Raw genomic sequence first — 17,433 nt, 5'->3', positions numbered from 1 at the left:
CCTCTGCTTCCTCAGCAGAAGGCATGTCGAAGGGGTTGAGGAGATCCTCAAAGTACTCCTTCCACTCCTCCACTGAAAACAGAGTTGTTAAAGAACTGCTTCCCCCTCCTGAGGCACCGAACGGTTTGTAAGAATCTCTTTGAGGCCAAGCGATAGTTCTCCTCCATGGCCTCCCCGTACTCCTCTCAGGCCCGAGTTTTTGCCTTCGCAACGGCACGGGATGCAGCACGCTTGGCCAGACCTGGTAGGACTCCTTCTTTAGCTTGATGGCTTCCCTTACCGCCTGCGTCCACCACCGGGTTCGGGGATTACCACCAAGACAGGCACCGGAGACCCTGTGTCCACAGCTTCGAACGGCCGCGTTGACAATGGAGGCGGAGAACATGACCCACTCGGACTCTATGTCTCCAACCTCCCTCGGAATCTGGTAGAGGCTCTCCCGGAGGTGTGTGTTAAAAGTCCGTCTGATAGAGGGTTCAGCCAGACGTTCCCAACAGACCCTCACCACACGTTTGGGCCTGCCAAGTCATTCCAGCCTCCTTCCCTGCCAGCGGATCCTACTTACCACCAGGTGGTGATCAGTTGACAGCTCAGCCCCTCTCTTCACCCGAGTGTCCAAAACATATGGGCAAAGGTCAGGTGAAATGACTACAAAGTGTCACGGAACGGCAGAGAAAGGACCCACATGCACAGCACGGAAACCTCAGACAGGTAGTAGTGTTCAAAGGTTTTAATTCAGCTCTCGGTATAACAGACGGTCCGGGTCATGCACAGGAGATCACAGATTACGGTACAGGTGGAGCAGGCTGATACAGGTCCAGGGACAGGCAGAGGTTCGGTAACAGGACGACAAAGTTTACAGTACCGGTAAGGAGCAGGCTATCTCGGCGTTGGGCCGTCAGGTCGGTATCATAAGAGCTTTCCAGGCGACGGTCCAGTTCGGGAGTAGACGGTAATCAGGAGTCACGAAACAAAAACAGGATCAAGGACAGGCAGGCAGGATAACGAAGCGCTGGAAGATGATGACTAGCATACATAACGATCTGGCAAGGGGCTATGGGAACTGGTATCTCAGGTAATGCGCATACACATACAGTACGTCCAGACCAACACACCATAAGATTAAGTTGTGATTTGCTGAGTTATTCAAGATAGTGTTGACACTAGAGTTAATATTAATTGTTTAATAAAGCGTTCATAATTTAATTGGTCGTTGTCTGTGATTATTTGTATATGGTTTTGCAGCACTGGTGAATTGAGTCGGCTATGGTACGGAGTTCATCCTTCAACCCACTTAAATACAAATGAGACTGTATTGGCTATTCCAAATTGGTTATTGGTCCCTGGAAACAGGGTGGTGCCCCGTAAATTAAGTAATTGTTAATTCAATTAATAATTATTAAATCAATAATAGTAAGTGTTTCACTTACCAAACTATAGACATTTGTCATATAGTTATATATATTTAAGCTAATAACCAAGATTTGTGAATCTAAATTATAAACATAATTGGTATCTCCATTCAGGAGCTATAAATCCAATTATTATAATTTGTGCTCCTCGCATATCCCCAACAAACTCATCCACCACGATAAGGCTGCGGTTCAAGGTAACTTTTCTGACACCTCCTGCTTAAAACCCAAAAAGTCTAATATTCACATTTGTTTCAAATAATTGCTGAAGAACATTGCTTGGATGATAAAAGCTAGCAAGTGTCAATGTTTGATTGTGTTCATACCGTAAGGCATAAGCTCCACTAAATACTAAATAAAGGATTAAAAATTTTCTTGAAAGAAAATCACACTTTTCTATTACACGGGGAATTTATAATCACAATGCAAAGTATTAGGTGTAATCATGACAATAAAACACATTCAAATATATAAACTTAACAGTTACAGATGGCTGTAAATAACCCCATACATATAACAGGGTGCAAAGAGCTTTTTTTCCAACACAACTGGTATTTCATGGTCTATAAAAATAGTAGTAACAGGAAAAAGGTGTTGCTTTTCTGACTTGCTAGCTTTTCTGAAATGCTGAAAATTACTTACTAGACATGTTGTTGTTTATCTTGTTAAAGCAGTGGAGATCTGGTGTCTTTAGCGTCTGTAGCTGCTGATGTTTTGCTGAATTCAACTTTATATTATAAAGTGTTTGGTTCCCTCCCCTAAATACTTGTCATCTGTGACCTAACGAGCTTCAGCAGCCAACCAATCAAAGAGTAGTAAACAAAATGTTTTTGGCTGAACTGCAGAAGTTTCGTGTTACGTGGGATCTTATGGGGGAAAGGATTCCAGTGCATATGACTTTGTCAGTAGTTCAATTCTCTTCCAGGTGATGCAGCATAGTGTCTTTGCATGTTTTGTAGCACTGAGCTCCAGCCCTGTCTTCTAATGCCTATTCCTACACAACTAAACTCAGATGCACATAATTGCATTATCACGTTCTTTATTAAGTAACACTTTAGGCCAGAAAATAGCTTAACCCTAAATTTATAACATAACATTCATGATTTCATAATTAACCTAAAGCCCACTGGATAGCCCACTTGTAGAGAGTTTTTATGAGGGACTTAGTCCAAAAAATTGGAATATACACACAATATACACTTATATACATATACATATTATATATTATATACACACAAAGTTTGACAAATATTGTTAGATGATGTAGGCTCTGAGCAGCACAGTCAGTCAGCTGAGTTAAAATTGACAACACAGCTAGTCTGTTTTTAAATGTGATGCTATTTGCTCTTCACTATGTGTTAATGTCCTGTATCAACACTTGGGCTACAACTGGTGACTTAATTTGAAGATTTGAAGAACAGTTTATGGCCATTGTCTTTGAACTGGTTAAAATGTGAAAGCACATTGTCAGAGTGATGCATGACTTGACTTGCTGGCTTTCAACACACACACATTTTAGGCTTGCTTTAGACTTGACCAGACACGCAAATGACTTCAATCTGCATCGTAGAGAAGTAAGCGGGCATGATTTACAAGGCAGCAGATGAGGCAAAATACATTCAAGATAAAATTATGCCCACTTTATGCAATCAAACAATGGCCATAACTTGCTTTCATGAAGATGACATTGTTAATTGCTTCCAGAATCAAAGACAGACGGCTTTGTAGCTTATGATTGACAACAGTCTTTTGAGGTAGTGTTGATGTCAAACATATGGCTGACATGGTCCTGAACATGTCAGACGCATGTTTGCTGTGTATCTCACTTTGGGCGAGGCAATATTAAGCTCAATGATTAGGGAGGTCTGTTTGAGAAGCAGAAAGTCGCCAGCTCAATCTCAGTTGATCCCACCAGGTGTGTCCTTCAGCAAAACACTTCACCCTAGCTCCCTGTGTGTGGCTGCCACTGCCCCCCCAGTGAGGGGATGTGATCAAATGCAGAAAACACAATTTGCCCAAGTGGATCAATAAAACATGTCTTATCTCATTTTATCAAACTGTTTCATTCCTTCAATGCATCTCAGACATAATGTCAATTTGACTATGGTTGTGTCATCCACCTGTTGGGGAAAATAATGTTTTTTCTCTGACCCTTCTTTTAGACCACTTCTCTGTTCTCTCTCAAATGTGGTGTAAAGGAAAAAAATGTGCCTGTTTTTCTTATCCAACACAGTCATCATGTGCAAGTTAGGTTCAATACTGAACATTCTTACACAAACAATCACCACTAATCTCTTGTGCCCTGTCTGATGTTTTGTTTCACTGATTATTAGTTTATGGTCTGTGTCTGTCTTTTACGCCACAGTCTCTGACTCCCTCCTATTTGATTCCTTACCAGATCCAAGGCCGTAAAACCGAATGCATCTTGTCTTTGAAGCTTAGTCTTCCTTCCTCTGTGATAACAAGACACCAATGATGCAGAGGTGAGAATGTAAACATTCTCATTTATGGCGAGATAAGGTAGCATGAAAAATGTCATTGTTCCAGATAGACATTCCACCAGAGCCAGAGAAAGGGGTTAAAAGGCAGAGATGACTTGAGGATGGTGGGCTCTTTGCATCACACCTTTGTGGTAAATGCACTGATCTCCACAGTTGGTTTTTGGTTTCGTTGATGTGCACGATCAACATCCATGTTTTTGATTTGCTTTCCCCATTATTTTTAGTTTCCTTTATTTTTATAATAAATCACACAAAAGACAACTCCCTCATCTCCTTGTTTATGGGAAATTTCCACAACATTACCCTCAACCAAGTGTTTAGCTTTGTCTTTTAAACAAAGATGCACTGCTGATATTGGGGATATTGATACATAGGGTACAAGCTAAAATACCATAAAGAAATAGAATAGTGTTAAGCATATTTTGCTGATGAACGTGTTTCCAGATTGACTGGTGACCGACTTCCAAATGAGCACTGGTTGCTCTTAGTTATGGCAGCTGTTGGAAGCAGAGAAAGCGGGTTAGTTGTCCTCGACGATGCCATGACAATGTTTTGTCGTCTGTACACAATCTACACGAACAGTCTTTACAGTTTTACAAGGCGTAATTTTACGTAGTTTGATCGTTGCTCGTATTCCACTTAGTCGTTGACTGAAGTCGCTAAAAGGAAATAAGGACCGAATAAGTCTTCTGATAACTGCTACGATCGTCGTCAATAAAATAAAAAATGTTAAACCTTTGAGTCCTGTCTTTTGAGTCTTATTTGGGTTTAAATCTAACAGTTGAATGTTCTCAAATATTATGTAAAAATCTTATATATATTTTTATATTACATATCTACTTTCAGACATATCAGCCTACTGTTTCAGATCCTCACTGTTCTCTACTTTGACTGTAATAAAAAAAGATAAGAGCATATTTTATTTAATGAAGAGTAATTGCATGTTTGATGATGGCTGTGTAGTCAGACATGCCCATATTTACTGTGTTCTCAGTTCTAAGTAAACAATTCTTGTTTCCAATGTCAATGTGAACTCGTGATGAGCTTCTGTGGGAGGAAAAACACTTCTCTGACTGACTCACATAAAGTAGGCTAAATCTGCTGGTTGTGATGTTATTTCAGGTCTAAAAAACAGATGTTATTGAAAACCAAAGATAAATAATTTACAGTCAAACGCAACAGAAAAGTAGTCAATAATCACTTTAGCAGTTGGACCAAACACATGGGTTCAATACATGTTGTTATATGTTTGCCAATGGATTTGTTCATAATAACAAAAGCCAAATCGTCCCACCTTTGAATTTTAATACCTTTCATCTTACTGTTTATAACCTTGAGTTTTAAACTGAGGAAGGCTGTTCTGAAGTTCAGTGAGCAGCTGCTGAGTGAATGCTGCCATCTGCTGTGAAAATATATACAGATACATCACCGCAAATAAATCACAGAATGAAGTGAGATGATGAATCATGGTCATATGGTTCTTATGTCCTAGAAACTGTTATAACGTTTTAGAATCTTCAATATGTTTAAACTGTGGCAGAATAAGAACTTTATCATATCCTTGTCATCCTCAATCTTCATACTGGCTGCAATAGGCCATGAATAATTACTACATATATCTCGCCACTAGAGTCAGACAAAACCTCTTACAGGAAACATTAAGAAAAACACTAGGCAAAGGTGGCCAGACCGACTAACAGGAAGGGAGGGAGAGCCAAGACATGTACAGAGAGAAATCATTTATTAAAGAAAAGGCACGAAACACAAACAAGGTAAAACACTTATTGACTGGGAAATATAGATTAAGCTGGAGCAACTAAAACTCACTGAGGTAGGACGCATAGGACAAAACACTGAACACAAAACTACAAACTAAAGAGCACTGCAATGCATAGTCAATACTGACTGGTCCCGGTTTTTATTTGGCCAGCAAACTCACCTGACCTTAACCCCATAGAAAATCTATGGAAGAGTGTGATGTGATATGCCAGACACAACAATGCAGAAGAGGTGAAGGCCATTATCAAAGCAACCTGGGCTCATAACACCTAAGCAGTGCCACAGACTGATCCACATTGTAGCAGTAATTCAGGCAAAAGGAGCCACAACTAAATATTGAGTGCTGTATATACTAGGTACAATACGGGTGGAAATTTCCCATAAACAAGCAGATGAGAGTGTTGTCTTTTGTGTGATTTATTATAAAAATAAGCAGGCAGAGACAACCCTTGAACAATCTAGGTGAAATGTCAAATACATAAAGCAGATGTAAGACAAAACACAAGATATTAATGGCAGAACATAAGTCATAAATAATATAATAACTGCATAGAATAAGGAAGAAACAAATTTTCCATTACAATGCTCATACTTTTCATGTTCATACTTTTCAGTTGGCCAAGATTTCTAAATATCCTTTCTTTGCATTGGTATTAAGTAATATTCTGAAATACTGAGTTTGGGAATTTCATTAGTTATCAGTTATAATCATCATCATTAAAATAAATAAACATTTGAAATATATCAGTCTGTGTGTAATAAATGAATATATTATATAATATTTTAAATATATTTCTCATCTTTTTGATGATATTCTAATATGATACATATACATACATACATACATACATACATACATAATACAACACCTGTATATTTATGTGAATAATACTCCTGTAGGTCCAGTAGATGTCAGTAGATAAAAAAAAACAGTATAGTGAACAGCACGTGAAGAAGAAACCCATTACCCACAATTCCACTGCTTTTTCCGGTTCTAGCAACCATTCAAGACCTAAGATGGCGGACCGGCGGCGAAGGAGGAGGCGCGCGTCCCAGGATAGTGAGGACGACGATGACGAGTCTGGTACGGGTTCCGATAGCGGGAGGTCGGGATCCTCAACGACCAAAAACCGGGGGAGAGATCCTGAAGTTGCGGAGGCGGCAGTCAGCCGTACAGAGGCGAAGAGTGACGTAGAGTCCGAGTGTGTAAGTTGCTAACTCCTGCAGCTAACGAACGTTAGGTTTTCGTGGGGACGGCTTCGTCTCCCAGTCATCGGCGTGGACAAACCTCGCTTCTATCAACACTTTTCGGGGGGTTTTAGACGTCAATCTCACTGAACCGTATGGCGTCGACATAATCATTAACTCTGAGTATTGTGGTGCGACGACGCATGACTTCTAATATCCAGTGGGCAGCGTTAGCTTCAGGCGAACTACGTTCCTTAACTTAGCCTTTAAACGTTAACCGTTGTCTCTTTAGTATGTGTAACGATCGGCAGCAAAATCTACCAGTCGTTGACGGTTTTGTTACGCAAAGACTCAAGTTGACCACTTCGTTGGGCCCACAGTCCACTTAGGCAACCTGGTTGGGTTCCTCCTTTAGCAAAAAACAGACCTAAAGGCGACATGGATTTAGACGAGCCACAAATGACTCGTGTGATGTGGAAAACGTCACACGGAAAAAGTCCTGTGTCGCCGCTTCTAACATTAGCTTTTTACCCGTCCGTCTGGTTCTCAGATCTTTTTTTCCATTTCTAGGGCTTCTAAGGGGGTCTTCAGTCACAAACCTAAACAGACTTTATGAAACCAAACACACGTGATACAGAACTACACGAGAACATACATAATGACATCTGCACTTCCTTTTGTAGTAGGAACGTACTATAAATTTATGCACACAAACAGTCGTGAATCTCACTAGTATTACTGGTAACAATCTTGAGCTATATCAGAGGTGAAAATGCTCACTGCTGTGGCTTCTTTCTGTTGGTTAGTGCTGAAAATCAAGATGGTGTAATTCTGGATGCTTAAATAGCCCTTTTCAAGCACATTTTAGTTGCATAAGGTAGATCAGCCCACTGCTTGTATAAGTTATAGTGAAAATAGTTGTATGCATTGATCAATGGCAATGTGGTTCACAGAATTAAGTGATTTGGGGGCATCAGCATAGGTAGCTCAGTAATCCACTGCTGACTTTATGGTTGATTGCATATATATTTTTCAGTTCAAATGAGCAACAGTGTTAGTCAGTGGACCATAACCATGGACCACTTTTTATGTTTGAACTAATATTTGTAGGAAAGTCTTCTTCCTAACCAAATTATCTATATGTTGGTCTATAGCAGTGCATCTAATTTTAAATAGATTGGGAAAATGTGAACGACATTTCTGTGGCTGTATGAGCAGCTTGAAGCTGAGCTGGGTTAAGTGGCTTGATGATTGTATTGTCTTTCTTTGCAGGAGAGTGAAGATGGAGTAGGAGAAGGTAAACATCTCATAATTCTCCTTCTTGTATTTACTTATTAAGTACATCTAGTCTACAAACCCCTGACCTGTCAGAAAAACCCGGACAGTGCTAGTAAGTTATTTAAGGGACAATATTTCTTTTCCATTACTGTATCATAACGGAGGGTCATATCTGTCTTGCAACATAAAAACATGGTTAATTTTCATATGACCAAATGTTGTCATGCATAATATAGCTGTTGAGGGCATTGTAGCCTCTGACAGCTTATGATTTTCTTTCAGCTGTCCTCTCTGATTATGACAGTGCAGATCCAGAGGAAAATGGCTCCCATTCAGAGGTAAACTCCACCAGTTGACTGATACTTTGGCTTAACTAAGATTCAGCATGTGCTGCAAATTTTAGTCATAGAATGATGTATGACACAAAGTTTATTTGCTGATATTTGGTTTAAATATGAAACTAGATACAGGGGAGGCTTCTTATTACAGTTTTTACCGTATGTCTTTGATATCTTCCAAATCAATAACATCTTGAATAATGTCAAATAAAGCCTGTGGTGTGTTTTGAATAGCTTTCTTGCTTGCTTTTCATCAGGGAGGGGAGGAGGAAGAGGAGGCAGAGCAGTACAGCGACGAAGAAAACCCAGCAGTAGCCAGCCAGCCCAAACCTACGGCTGAAGAAGGCACAGCACAGGCAGAGGAGGTAGCGGATGAGGAGCAGGGGGAAGAACAGACAAAAGGGGAGAGCAAGACTGAAGAAAAAGGAAATCTAGCTGGAGAGAGACAAAGTGGGGACGGACAGGTGAGACGCACCCTTGGCACCTTTAAAAAAAGAATTGAAGCTATTAACTAGTCCTTACAGACATTCTGAATTAGGCCAGAAAGCAAATGTAGTACGGCTTCTGCACTAAGTGGTGAAACTGTCCATGTTGTCTGTAGCTTTTTATTTATGAATTTAGAATAAGATAAGGTTTGCTGTATTTTTTCAGTGGCACCACTTTGTGTGTGTGTGTGTGTGTGTGTGTGTGTGTGTGTGTGTGTGTGTGTGTGTGTGTGTGTGTGTGTGTGTGTGTGTGTGTGTGTGTGTGTGTGTGTGTGTGTGTGTGTGTGTGTGTGTGTGTGTGTGTGTGTGTGTGTGTGTGTGTGTGTGTGTGTGTGTGTTGCTGATTGGCACAACCCCACATGTAGGAGTCCACGGACGACCCTGAAACAAAGGCGGGAGGAAAACCTGGACAGCAGCTGGATGACGATGAGGACAGAAAGAACCCCGCCTACATTCCCAGAAAGGGTCTGTTCTTTGAGCATGATGTCAGAGGTCATGCTCAGGAGGAGGAGAGGTACAGAACAAATATGATACTATAGCTTTTGTCACTGGAGGGCAATATGTCAGATTGTTTAAAATCTGATAACAAGAAAATGCAACATTCATCAGGCCTGGTAAACACGTGTGGATTAGGGTTTCTTTTCTGCTTTTGACTTTACAAGCCACTTAAGCATATTAATGCAATTCCATTTAAAGTGCAATACTTCAGCTTGCGTCTCAGCTAATTATGAAATTTGTTATCTGAATGTACCCTTAGCTGTATGTTACATGCCTGTTGTTTTTTCTCTCAGACCTAAAGGTAGAAACAGAAAGTTGTGGAAGGATGAAGGTCGCTGGGAACATGACAAGTTTAGGGAAGAGGAGCAGGCACCAAAGAGCCGTGAGGAGCTCATTGCGATCTATGGATATGATATCCGAAACGGTGGCAGCCAAGGGGACCGATCATACAGGCAGCGTAGATCCAGGTGAGTGTTGTCAATGTTTATGTTTTACTTATGTTAGTACTGCAGAAGATTTTGCCCTCATTCTAATCAGTTTTGATTTCACGTATTTATAGTTCATATATGTATATAATACATTAATAGGCTTTGATTCCTAAAAGTTATGCAATGATACTCAGTTTCAGTCTTCAGATTTTTCAGGATACCAAGATTTATGTCTTTTTTTTGCAGACAGAGCACGTCCCCCAGCAGGGACAAACGATGGAGAGAAGCAGGAGGAGATCGACCTGTCCGATCCTGGCAGAGTGGAGGGGGAGGTCTGAACAGAGTAGGCGTGCCTTCGCCTATTCACCCATCCTCTACATCCCCGTCATCTGTTCCACATGCTTCTGCTCAGCGAAGCAGTAACGCCACCAGACAACAACGTCTCTCCCGCAGTAGACCATCTCACCCCGGTCACGTCCCCCTGCAGTCACAGTATAGGAGTAACGAGTCAAATGCAGCCCAGATGCATCCCAGAGAACGACAGGGCTCTAAAGCTCAGTCCGAGTCTGCAGGAGACAGGAGTGTGGTTAGTAGGGGAGGCCGTGGAAGAGGTGGCCCAGCTGTGGTCGTTGAGGATGTTGCAGTCAGTCAAGGAGGTGTTGGGGAACAGGACCTAAGTTTAAGTGATGCATTGTCATCTCAGCCAACTACTTACCAGTCTGCATCACCCAGACGGCAGGAGCAACGAGGGAGCGCAGACAGATCTTCTAATTTGACTGTTTCCTCCACTACGTCTGATCCCGCCCTTCAGTCATCAGTAACTGTGACCAATCGGGAAACCTCTCCCCCCACAGAGCGGCCAGTAGAGCGTAAATCTTACTCGCTGGCTCGCAGGACTCGCTCTCGAGCTGCAGACTTGGGCAGCAAGCAGGCATCCATGGAGGAATCTGCAGCTGGAGGGAACACATCCTCCTCTGGCAGTGTGGCAGGTAAGAGCTGGACAGCAGGAGGAGATGGGCCAAACCAGGTGGCAGGAGGAATAACTGAGCTGGACCAGGATGTGGCTAGACTAAATCTTGCAGGGCAGGGGTGGAACCAAAACCAGTCATCATACATCCGCTCCGAGTTGAGAGGTAAGTTGAGACGACATGATGCCATGTGACATTTTTTCCCCATTTAACGTCTTTTAATTTAAAGACGTTTCACAGCATGTTCATCATATTATAAAAATGTTTAAAATATTTCCTGTAGCTCATCTTCCAACACATGTCATGCCTTTGTTGAAATCAAACTAAGTGATACCTTTTTTCACAGGTGTCCCTAACCCCATGCAAATGCCTGGTGGTCCACAGTTTTCCAGCATGGAAGAAATGGGCGTCGGCTCTAATCGGGCTAAACGCTACTCCTCGCAACGCCAGAGAACCGTACCAGAGCCGGCACAGCCCATGCACCTGGGGGTGGTGGAGGGACATTACTATGAACCCAGTAAGATGACATTAAATACCAGCTGAAACAGATGTGGAAAGTAGTCACATGTAGTGAATTATTTAAATTTTTTAAATAATCACGTGAGTGACCTCACTAATTAAAACAGGAACACCCATGGTGAGATGTTTTAGTGTCCTAAGGCTTCTCATTAAAAAAAAAAAAAGCCAGGATTCAGTGGTTTAGTAATATTCTAAAATGTTGGCTGCTGTGAGCACTTGATTAATGTCAATGTATTTACCTCTTAGTGTCGTACCAGGGACCAATTTATACTCATGGGGATGGTCCTGCCCCCATTCCTCCACAAGGCATGCTGGTCCAGCCTGAGATGCACATGCCCCACCCTGGTCAGTGGAGTTCTTGTACCTTCTCACCTCACCTTTTCAAAAGATGTTTATATACTATGGGGCTAATCTTTTTGCCACTCCTCAGGACTGCATCCCCACCAATCAGGCGGCCCGATCGCTAACCCTGCGCTCTATGGAGGCCCACCTGTCTCTCTTTCTCCAGGGCAACCACAGCAACTGCTGCCTCCTCCGTTTTACCCCCCACCAGGTGTCATGACCTTCCCCTACCCCACCATGTATCCAAGCCCACAGGTACATACTATTTGTGATGATTTGAGTGATTTAAAAAGTGTAGCACTAAAGAATTTCAGTCTACTGAATTGTATATTAATGTTTATAAGCATTTGCATATTAGTTTGGTACTTTTGAGGAACAGTTTATCTTTGTTTACATATAAAGGCACCTTTTCTTTGCACAAGTTTTACATGTAACACTGTCTTTCTCTCAGGGTCAATCCCAGGTGACCTATGGAGGCGTAACATACTATGATACAGTGCAACAGCAGGCACAGCCCAAGCCTTCACCACCTCGCCGTACATCCCAACCCGTCACTGTCAAGCCCCCCCCTCCAGAGGTTCCCTTTGCCTCAGAGTGACCCTGCCCCTCGCCCCTCCCTGCCACCTAGTCTCATCCTCACTCTGATCTCAAAACTACAGGTGAGCACACCAAACAATGGATTGTCCAACGTAACAACAAGATCTCTGACTGTGGGCAAGCCTGTGAAAAAAGTTCTAGTGATTATGCTCAGTCAACATTTTTGTAGTATGTACCAATTTAATAGTGTTCATTTCCTCAAATGTTGCTAATAAATAAAATCTATCTATAAATAGTCGTGAAATTTCTTTCAATTTCTTCCTATAGGAGCAGGGCGGGAGGAGGTGAGGAGCTGCGGTCCAATACAGCAACCACCAACGTTAAGGAGGGAGGTAGCCGAGGGAATGGAAATGGACTCTTAAGGTGACACGCGTCATCACTGCTGGAATGTGATGAATTTTTGTCCTGATCCTGATTAGCCACCATATAGTTGGACTGTAGTGTAGCTCTGCAGTCACTGGTTTGGTCTTGCCAGCGTGTCTTTGACCAACAACATTGAACATGAAAACAAAATTCTCAATTTTCAAACCCTTTAGAACCACCTTTGAAGCATTTAATGTCAGAGTTGGGTAAAGTTAAACTCAGACCTTTCTCTGTTGCAGATGTAACAAGATGTCAAGTTGAAAGTATTTTTGTTGTCGTCTTTACAGTCATGGTTATATGTTCTATCAGGAGTTGGACTGAACCCTGGAAGCAGCAGCAAAATGCAATATGAACGGTTACAGAGTCTCTCTATTGGATACCACATCCAGTTATCAGTTCACTTTATTAACAGCTTCTATTATTTTGTAGGATCTAGGAGATTGTTTCCCATTGTAGGTATACTGTCATTACCAAAAAGCTGTAAATGGAATTTATTCACATTAAGAGGAATTTCTCAAAACTAGTCCTGTATATGTTGGACTGCAGCTCTGTCATTTTCATATCTCCATAGCTGATCTAGTGCTTCCTGCATTATAGTTATTCTCTCACACAGTCAGGTCTTGCACGTTAGTGTTGTTTTTCTTTTTGTTTGTTTTAGTTCTTGCTTGACTCCAAATAATCAGTTCTATATTTCTTACTGACTTTCAAATAGGCAATGTGGTTTGTTTTTGAGAAATTTGAACTGTTGCAGGTTGTAGCTTCATCTGTCACCTAATATTTAATCAGTCACTGCTCTTTAGTGTGTTATTTATTCCAAAATGAGTAATACACTAATTAAAATTTATTGTTTGTCCACATCCTAGGAGTTAGAGTTGTTGACAGATGTTTAAATAGATTAACACCACTAAGTTAACCAGAGACCAGCTGAACACCCTGAGTCGCTATAAGAAAAATACAGAGCCTGGAAAAAGACTTGGTGATTTTGACCTGTACAGTCAGTGAAATGCTCCTCAAAATCACTTTATTTGCTCGTGTGAGCAGAGAGTTGGTTATTTCCTTGCAGCAGCTTTTCATTCTTCTTCTCTTAAGTTAAGACACATTGCACAGAACAGCCGTTGCCCGGTGAAGGCGTTTATTGTCACTGAATATAGCGAAATGTGTATATAGAAGCCTGAACAGATAAAAATAGACCAGTAAACATATTCTAATGATACTACTAGAGATAAAGAAAAGTCAGCATCTGATTCAAAATGCATCGGCAGGGACCTTGAATGTTACAAATGGATGGATATAATTTACAGAGACAACAAACAGTCTGGCTTTAGCCTAATATTTTTTCCATGTTTTAAAATGTCACTGTTTAATTTTAATGTTGTCTTTGTTTATTAGTAAATGCAGGGGAGAAACATTCTGATACTTTTTTTCACATTGGCGTCGTTGAAGGGCACCACTTTATAAGACTGAAACGACTAATACGCCTTTTTATTTTGTTGCAGAAATCTCTCGATCTATAATAAAATGTTTGGACTTGAAAGTGAAACTGTTTGTTCTAAATTAATGTTTTGCTGTTTCTCCTTGTCTTAAAACTGAGCAAAAGCAAACATCGTCTACATTGTGGATGGAAATGTGAATATGCCTAATCCCCTCTGGACATTTGATTACAGGTATAAACCTGAAATATGAAAGCTCATTTCTACAAAAAAATAACAAACTTTTTGTTTTCTCTGTCTTGGTCATCAGTTTGTCTATGTCACAGCTGTAACTCAAACTAAAGATGTTTTTTTTTTATGCACAGAATAAATCTGTAAGATATTGAACTGCTATGAGTCAGAACACGCTGTAGACAACTTAATTTCTATCTCCAGAATAAAAAAGTCTGTATCTCAAAACTAGGTAGACTATTAATCAGTGATCAAAGACCAATGCTTTTTCTTATTAATCAGAAAATATCTTGTTGGAATTTACAGGAAATGAGTGAATGTACCTTTAAAAATTCTGTATTACACTACTAACAATAATCCATATACCAGGGCTAAAACTATTCATTTTCTGGTGATTTCCCAATTATTCATTTTGAAACAATTAGTTCATTACTGTGTTTGTTGTAGTGCTAGGGCAGTGTTTTGTCTTCCAAACAGTGCTACACATAGATGACTCCATTATGTGTCATGTTCAATGAAATCTATATAATGTTTTTATTGAGAAAAGCCTAAAAATAGAAGTCATTTAATTATTCAGGCTACCATCAAACCAGTGAGTGATAACGTGGATGCTTGGGTCAGAAATGTGGCAACTTCAGCTTTTTTGTCATCACTGGAATTGTTTGTTCTGCTTTGTTTGGAGTTGAAGGTAGAACCTTTAAATGTTTAGTGGTTTGGCTCTGCTTTTTTGTTTAGGTGTTCAAGTAATTTTTAATATGACGTCATTATTCTGAGTTCTACATGACCCCTGACCAGACTGTGTTCACTGTGATGGCAGTGATGATTGTCAGTGTTACGATTATGGTTGATAACGGCATCAGTTTTTTGTTTGTTTGTTTGTTTCTGTTTGTATGTGGCGAAAGTTATTGACAACACAGGATTAATAAAGATAGAGATCTTAATAGATGAATGGTGTCAGAATTTCTATTTTTAAGCACAGGTGACTATCTTGAATTCTTACTGGATTTGTTTTTCATGGACATGTTATTCATTTCCTACCATGTTGTTTAGCACTTGAATTATTTGTTTTTATATTCATGTTAAAGAGAAAGACGCTTGTCGTCTTTCGTTTCACATTTTTGTCCACTACAAACTTTATTTTAAAGACCTAACTTCCACAAAGCTGCATCTTTTTCATTTGTATGAATATTTATGATCCGAAATGGTCGGGAACTCTTGCGTAACCGCTGTAACTGACGCTTGGGCAGCCAATGGGTCTGCAGCTGCTGTGCTGATGAATATTTAGTAGCAGCTGCTATACAATGGGAGCCTCAGCCGTTTAAGGAGCATGCCACTTATTGGTGCCGTCTCTCAGACCCTCTGGTGGTGGTATTTTAAGAAACTGTTTTCAAGCCTACAACTGTATTAAGCGCTCTCATTGTTTTTTTGTTTTTTTTTTATGGACAATACCTGGTTTAAAAAAGATGGACAGTGTTCTATGCAAAGCTGAATGGCGTGATGATGATGATGGAAGGATAAATGTCTGTTCTCATTTTATTGCACCTTTTTGCTTGGCAGAAATAGGTTTTATAATTATGTTGGAATTAATTTTAGAATTCAATGGAATCATGGTTTTAAAAGTGAGGAAAGAGGTTCATCTATACATGTAACCATGGCAATGAGCTTGTTCAGCCAATGGTGTAACTTCTAATTGGGTCATTGTGATGTAACGGCTTCATTTGTACGTCAGGATTTAAACTTTTTCCACCTTCATACAGTATTTTACCCTTCTGATTCAACCATCATGGCAGCTACATTTGCATCCTACATAAATGCAGCGCAGTTGTTTCTGTTTAAATACAAAGTACTGTAATTGGCTTTGAATGCCCAAACAACACACTGTTAGCTGCCGTTCTTGTGATTTGAACAACTGCCATCCCGTTAAGCCGCCACCTCTTGAATCGGATGTCACCAGCAGTCGCTTCACAAGGACTCGTATGAAATCCTACCAAAGGTGGCAAAATCTTTTGAGGTGTGTATATGAAAAGTACTAGACTCATGCATAGTATGCTATGCTTGCTGGTCCAGTTGTAGCCCTGTTACGGTTTATGTAACCATTAGACATAAATATGTCATAAGACTGAATTAACATCTTGAAGTGTTTTGGAATAAGAGGAAAAAAAAATTACCACCACTACCAAACTAAATGACGCTAGTGGAGGTAGTAATAGTAATGAAATGGAAAAAATCAAATACCTTTTATGTATGCTTCCTCTACATTTGTAGCATTTATTGGACCTTTTTATAGCTTGGTCTGAAACAGTCAGTCACTGTTTTACCAGGTCAGGACTTCAATGCATTTTAGTTGTGGGGGTAGTCTTATTCATTCATATTTTCTTCCAAAAAATGGACTCAAGACTCTCTTCAACTTTCATGTTTGTCCTTAACCCTGTTGAGGAATTAGATCACATTAAAAGGTAGGTCTGTAGATAATGACTAGTCTTGCTTCCCTGCGTTTCAGTTAGCAGATGGAGCTAGTGTCAGTTTACAGTAACATACTGTAAACTGCTCCTCCAGGGGGAGTCAGCCGTGCATAAAGGAAGGGTGATGTCTTGGTGTTGAAATATGATGTCTTAGAGTCAAGTTACTGTTTGCCGTTCAGATGAGTGTCATGGTTATGAAATGGTGACAAGACCGATCGAGTTACAAGCTGCACCAAATTGACCAAGTACACACAGATCAATAATAGGTCGAGTGATTATGGGACATCAATAGTCTGCAGCAGATGTCTTGTCCTGGTGAGGATGCTTCTTTTTTCCAGTCTTTTCCCCAAAATAAAATTGTACCATTGAAGGATTTTTTTTTAACCTGAAAGCTGGTTTTCATGTGTACAGTCTGCCATGTCAGCAGCGACAACTCTGAGACAGATTACATATTCCCCAGCACCTGGACCTTGTAGTGCAGCCATTTGAACACAGTGAATAACTTTCCTCAAGTAATATAGGTAATTTATTTATTATTTATTGAGCTAACTGTGTTCCTCAACCAGTTGCCTGCATCAATGATTGTGGGGGTCACTTTTAGAAGGTCAAATCAC

At 40.5% G+C, this 17,433-nt stretch overlaps 1 protein-coding gene across 1 annotated transcript; it reads left to right on the top strand.

The window, feature by feature from the left end:
- Positions 1-6,676: 6,676 nt before the first annotated feature.
- Positions 6,677-15,302, top strand: casc3 (casc3 exon junction complex subunit). The gene is made up of 12 exons (XM_029159967.3): positions 6,677-6,898; positions 8,153-8,177; positions 8,441-8,496; positions 8,754-8,960; positions 9,347-9,495; positions 9,773-9,946; positions 10,154-11,040; positions 11,222-11,392; positions 11,641-11,739; positions 11,825-11,991; positions 12,188-12,395; positions 12,601-15,302. The coding sequence occupies exons 1-11, from the start codon at positions 6,710-6,712 to the stop codon at positions 12,332-12,334; spliced, it is 2,271 nt and encodes a 756-aa protein (XP_029015800.1). The 5' UTR covers positions 6,677-6,709; the 3' UTR covers positions 12,335-12,395; positions 12,601-15,302.
- Positions 15,303-17,433: the final 2,131 nt, after the last annotated feature.

The sequence above is a fragment of the Betta splendens genome, chromosome 8 (genome assembly GCF_900634795.4).
Source record: "Betta splendens chromosome 8, fBetSpl5.4, whole genome shotgun sequence".
In the NCBI taxonomy this organism is placed as follows: Eukaryota; Metazoa; Chordata; class Actinopteri; order Anabantiformes; family Osphronemidae; genus Betta; species Betta splendens.
The sequence above is the reverse complement of the archived record's forward strand: the minus strand, read 5'-3'. Positions and strand labels throughout refer to the sequence as shown.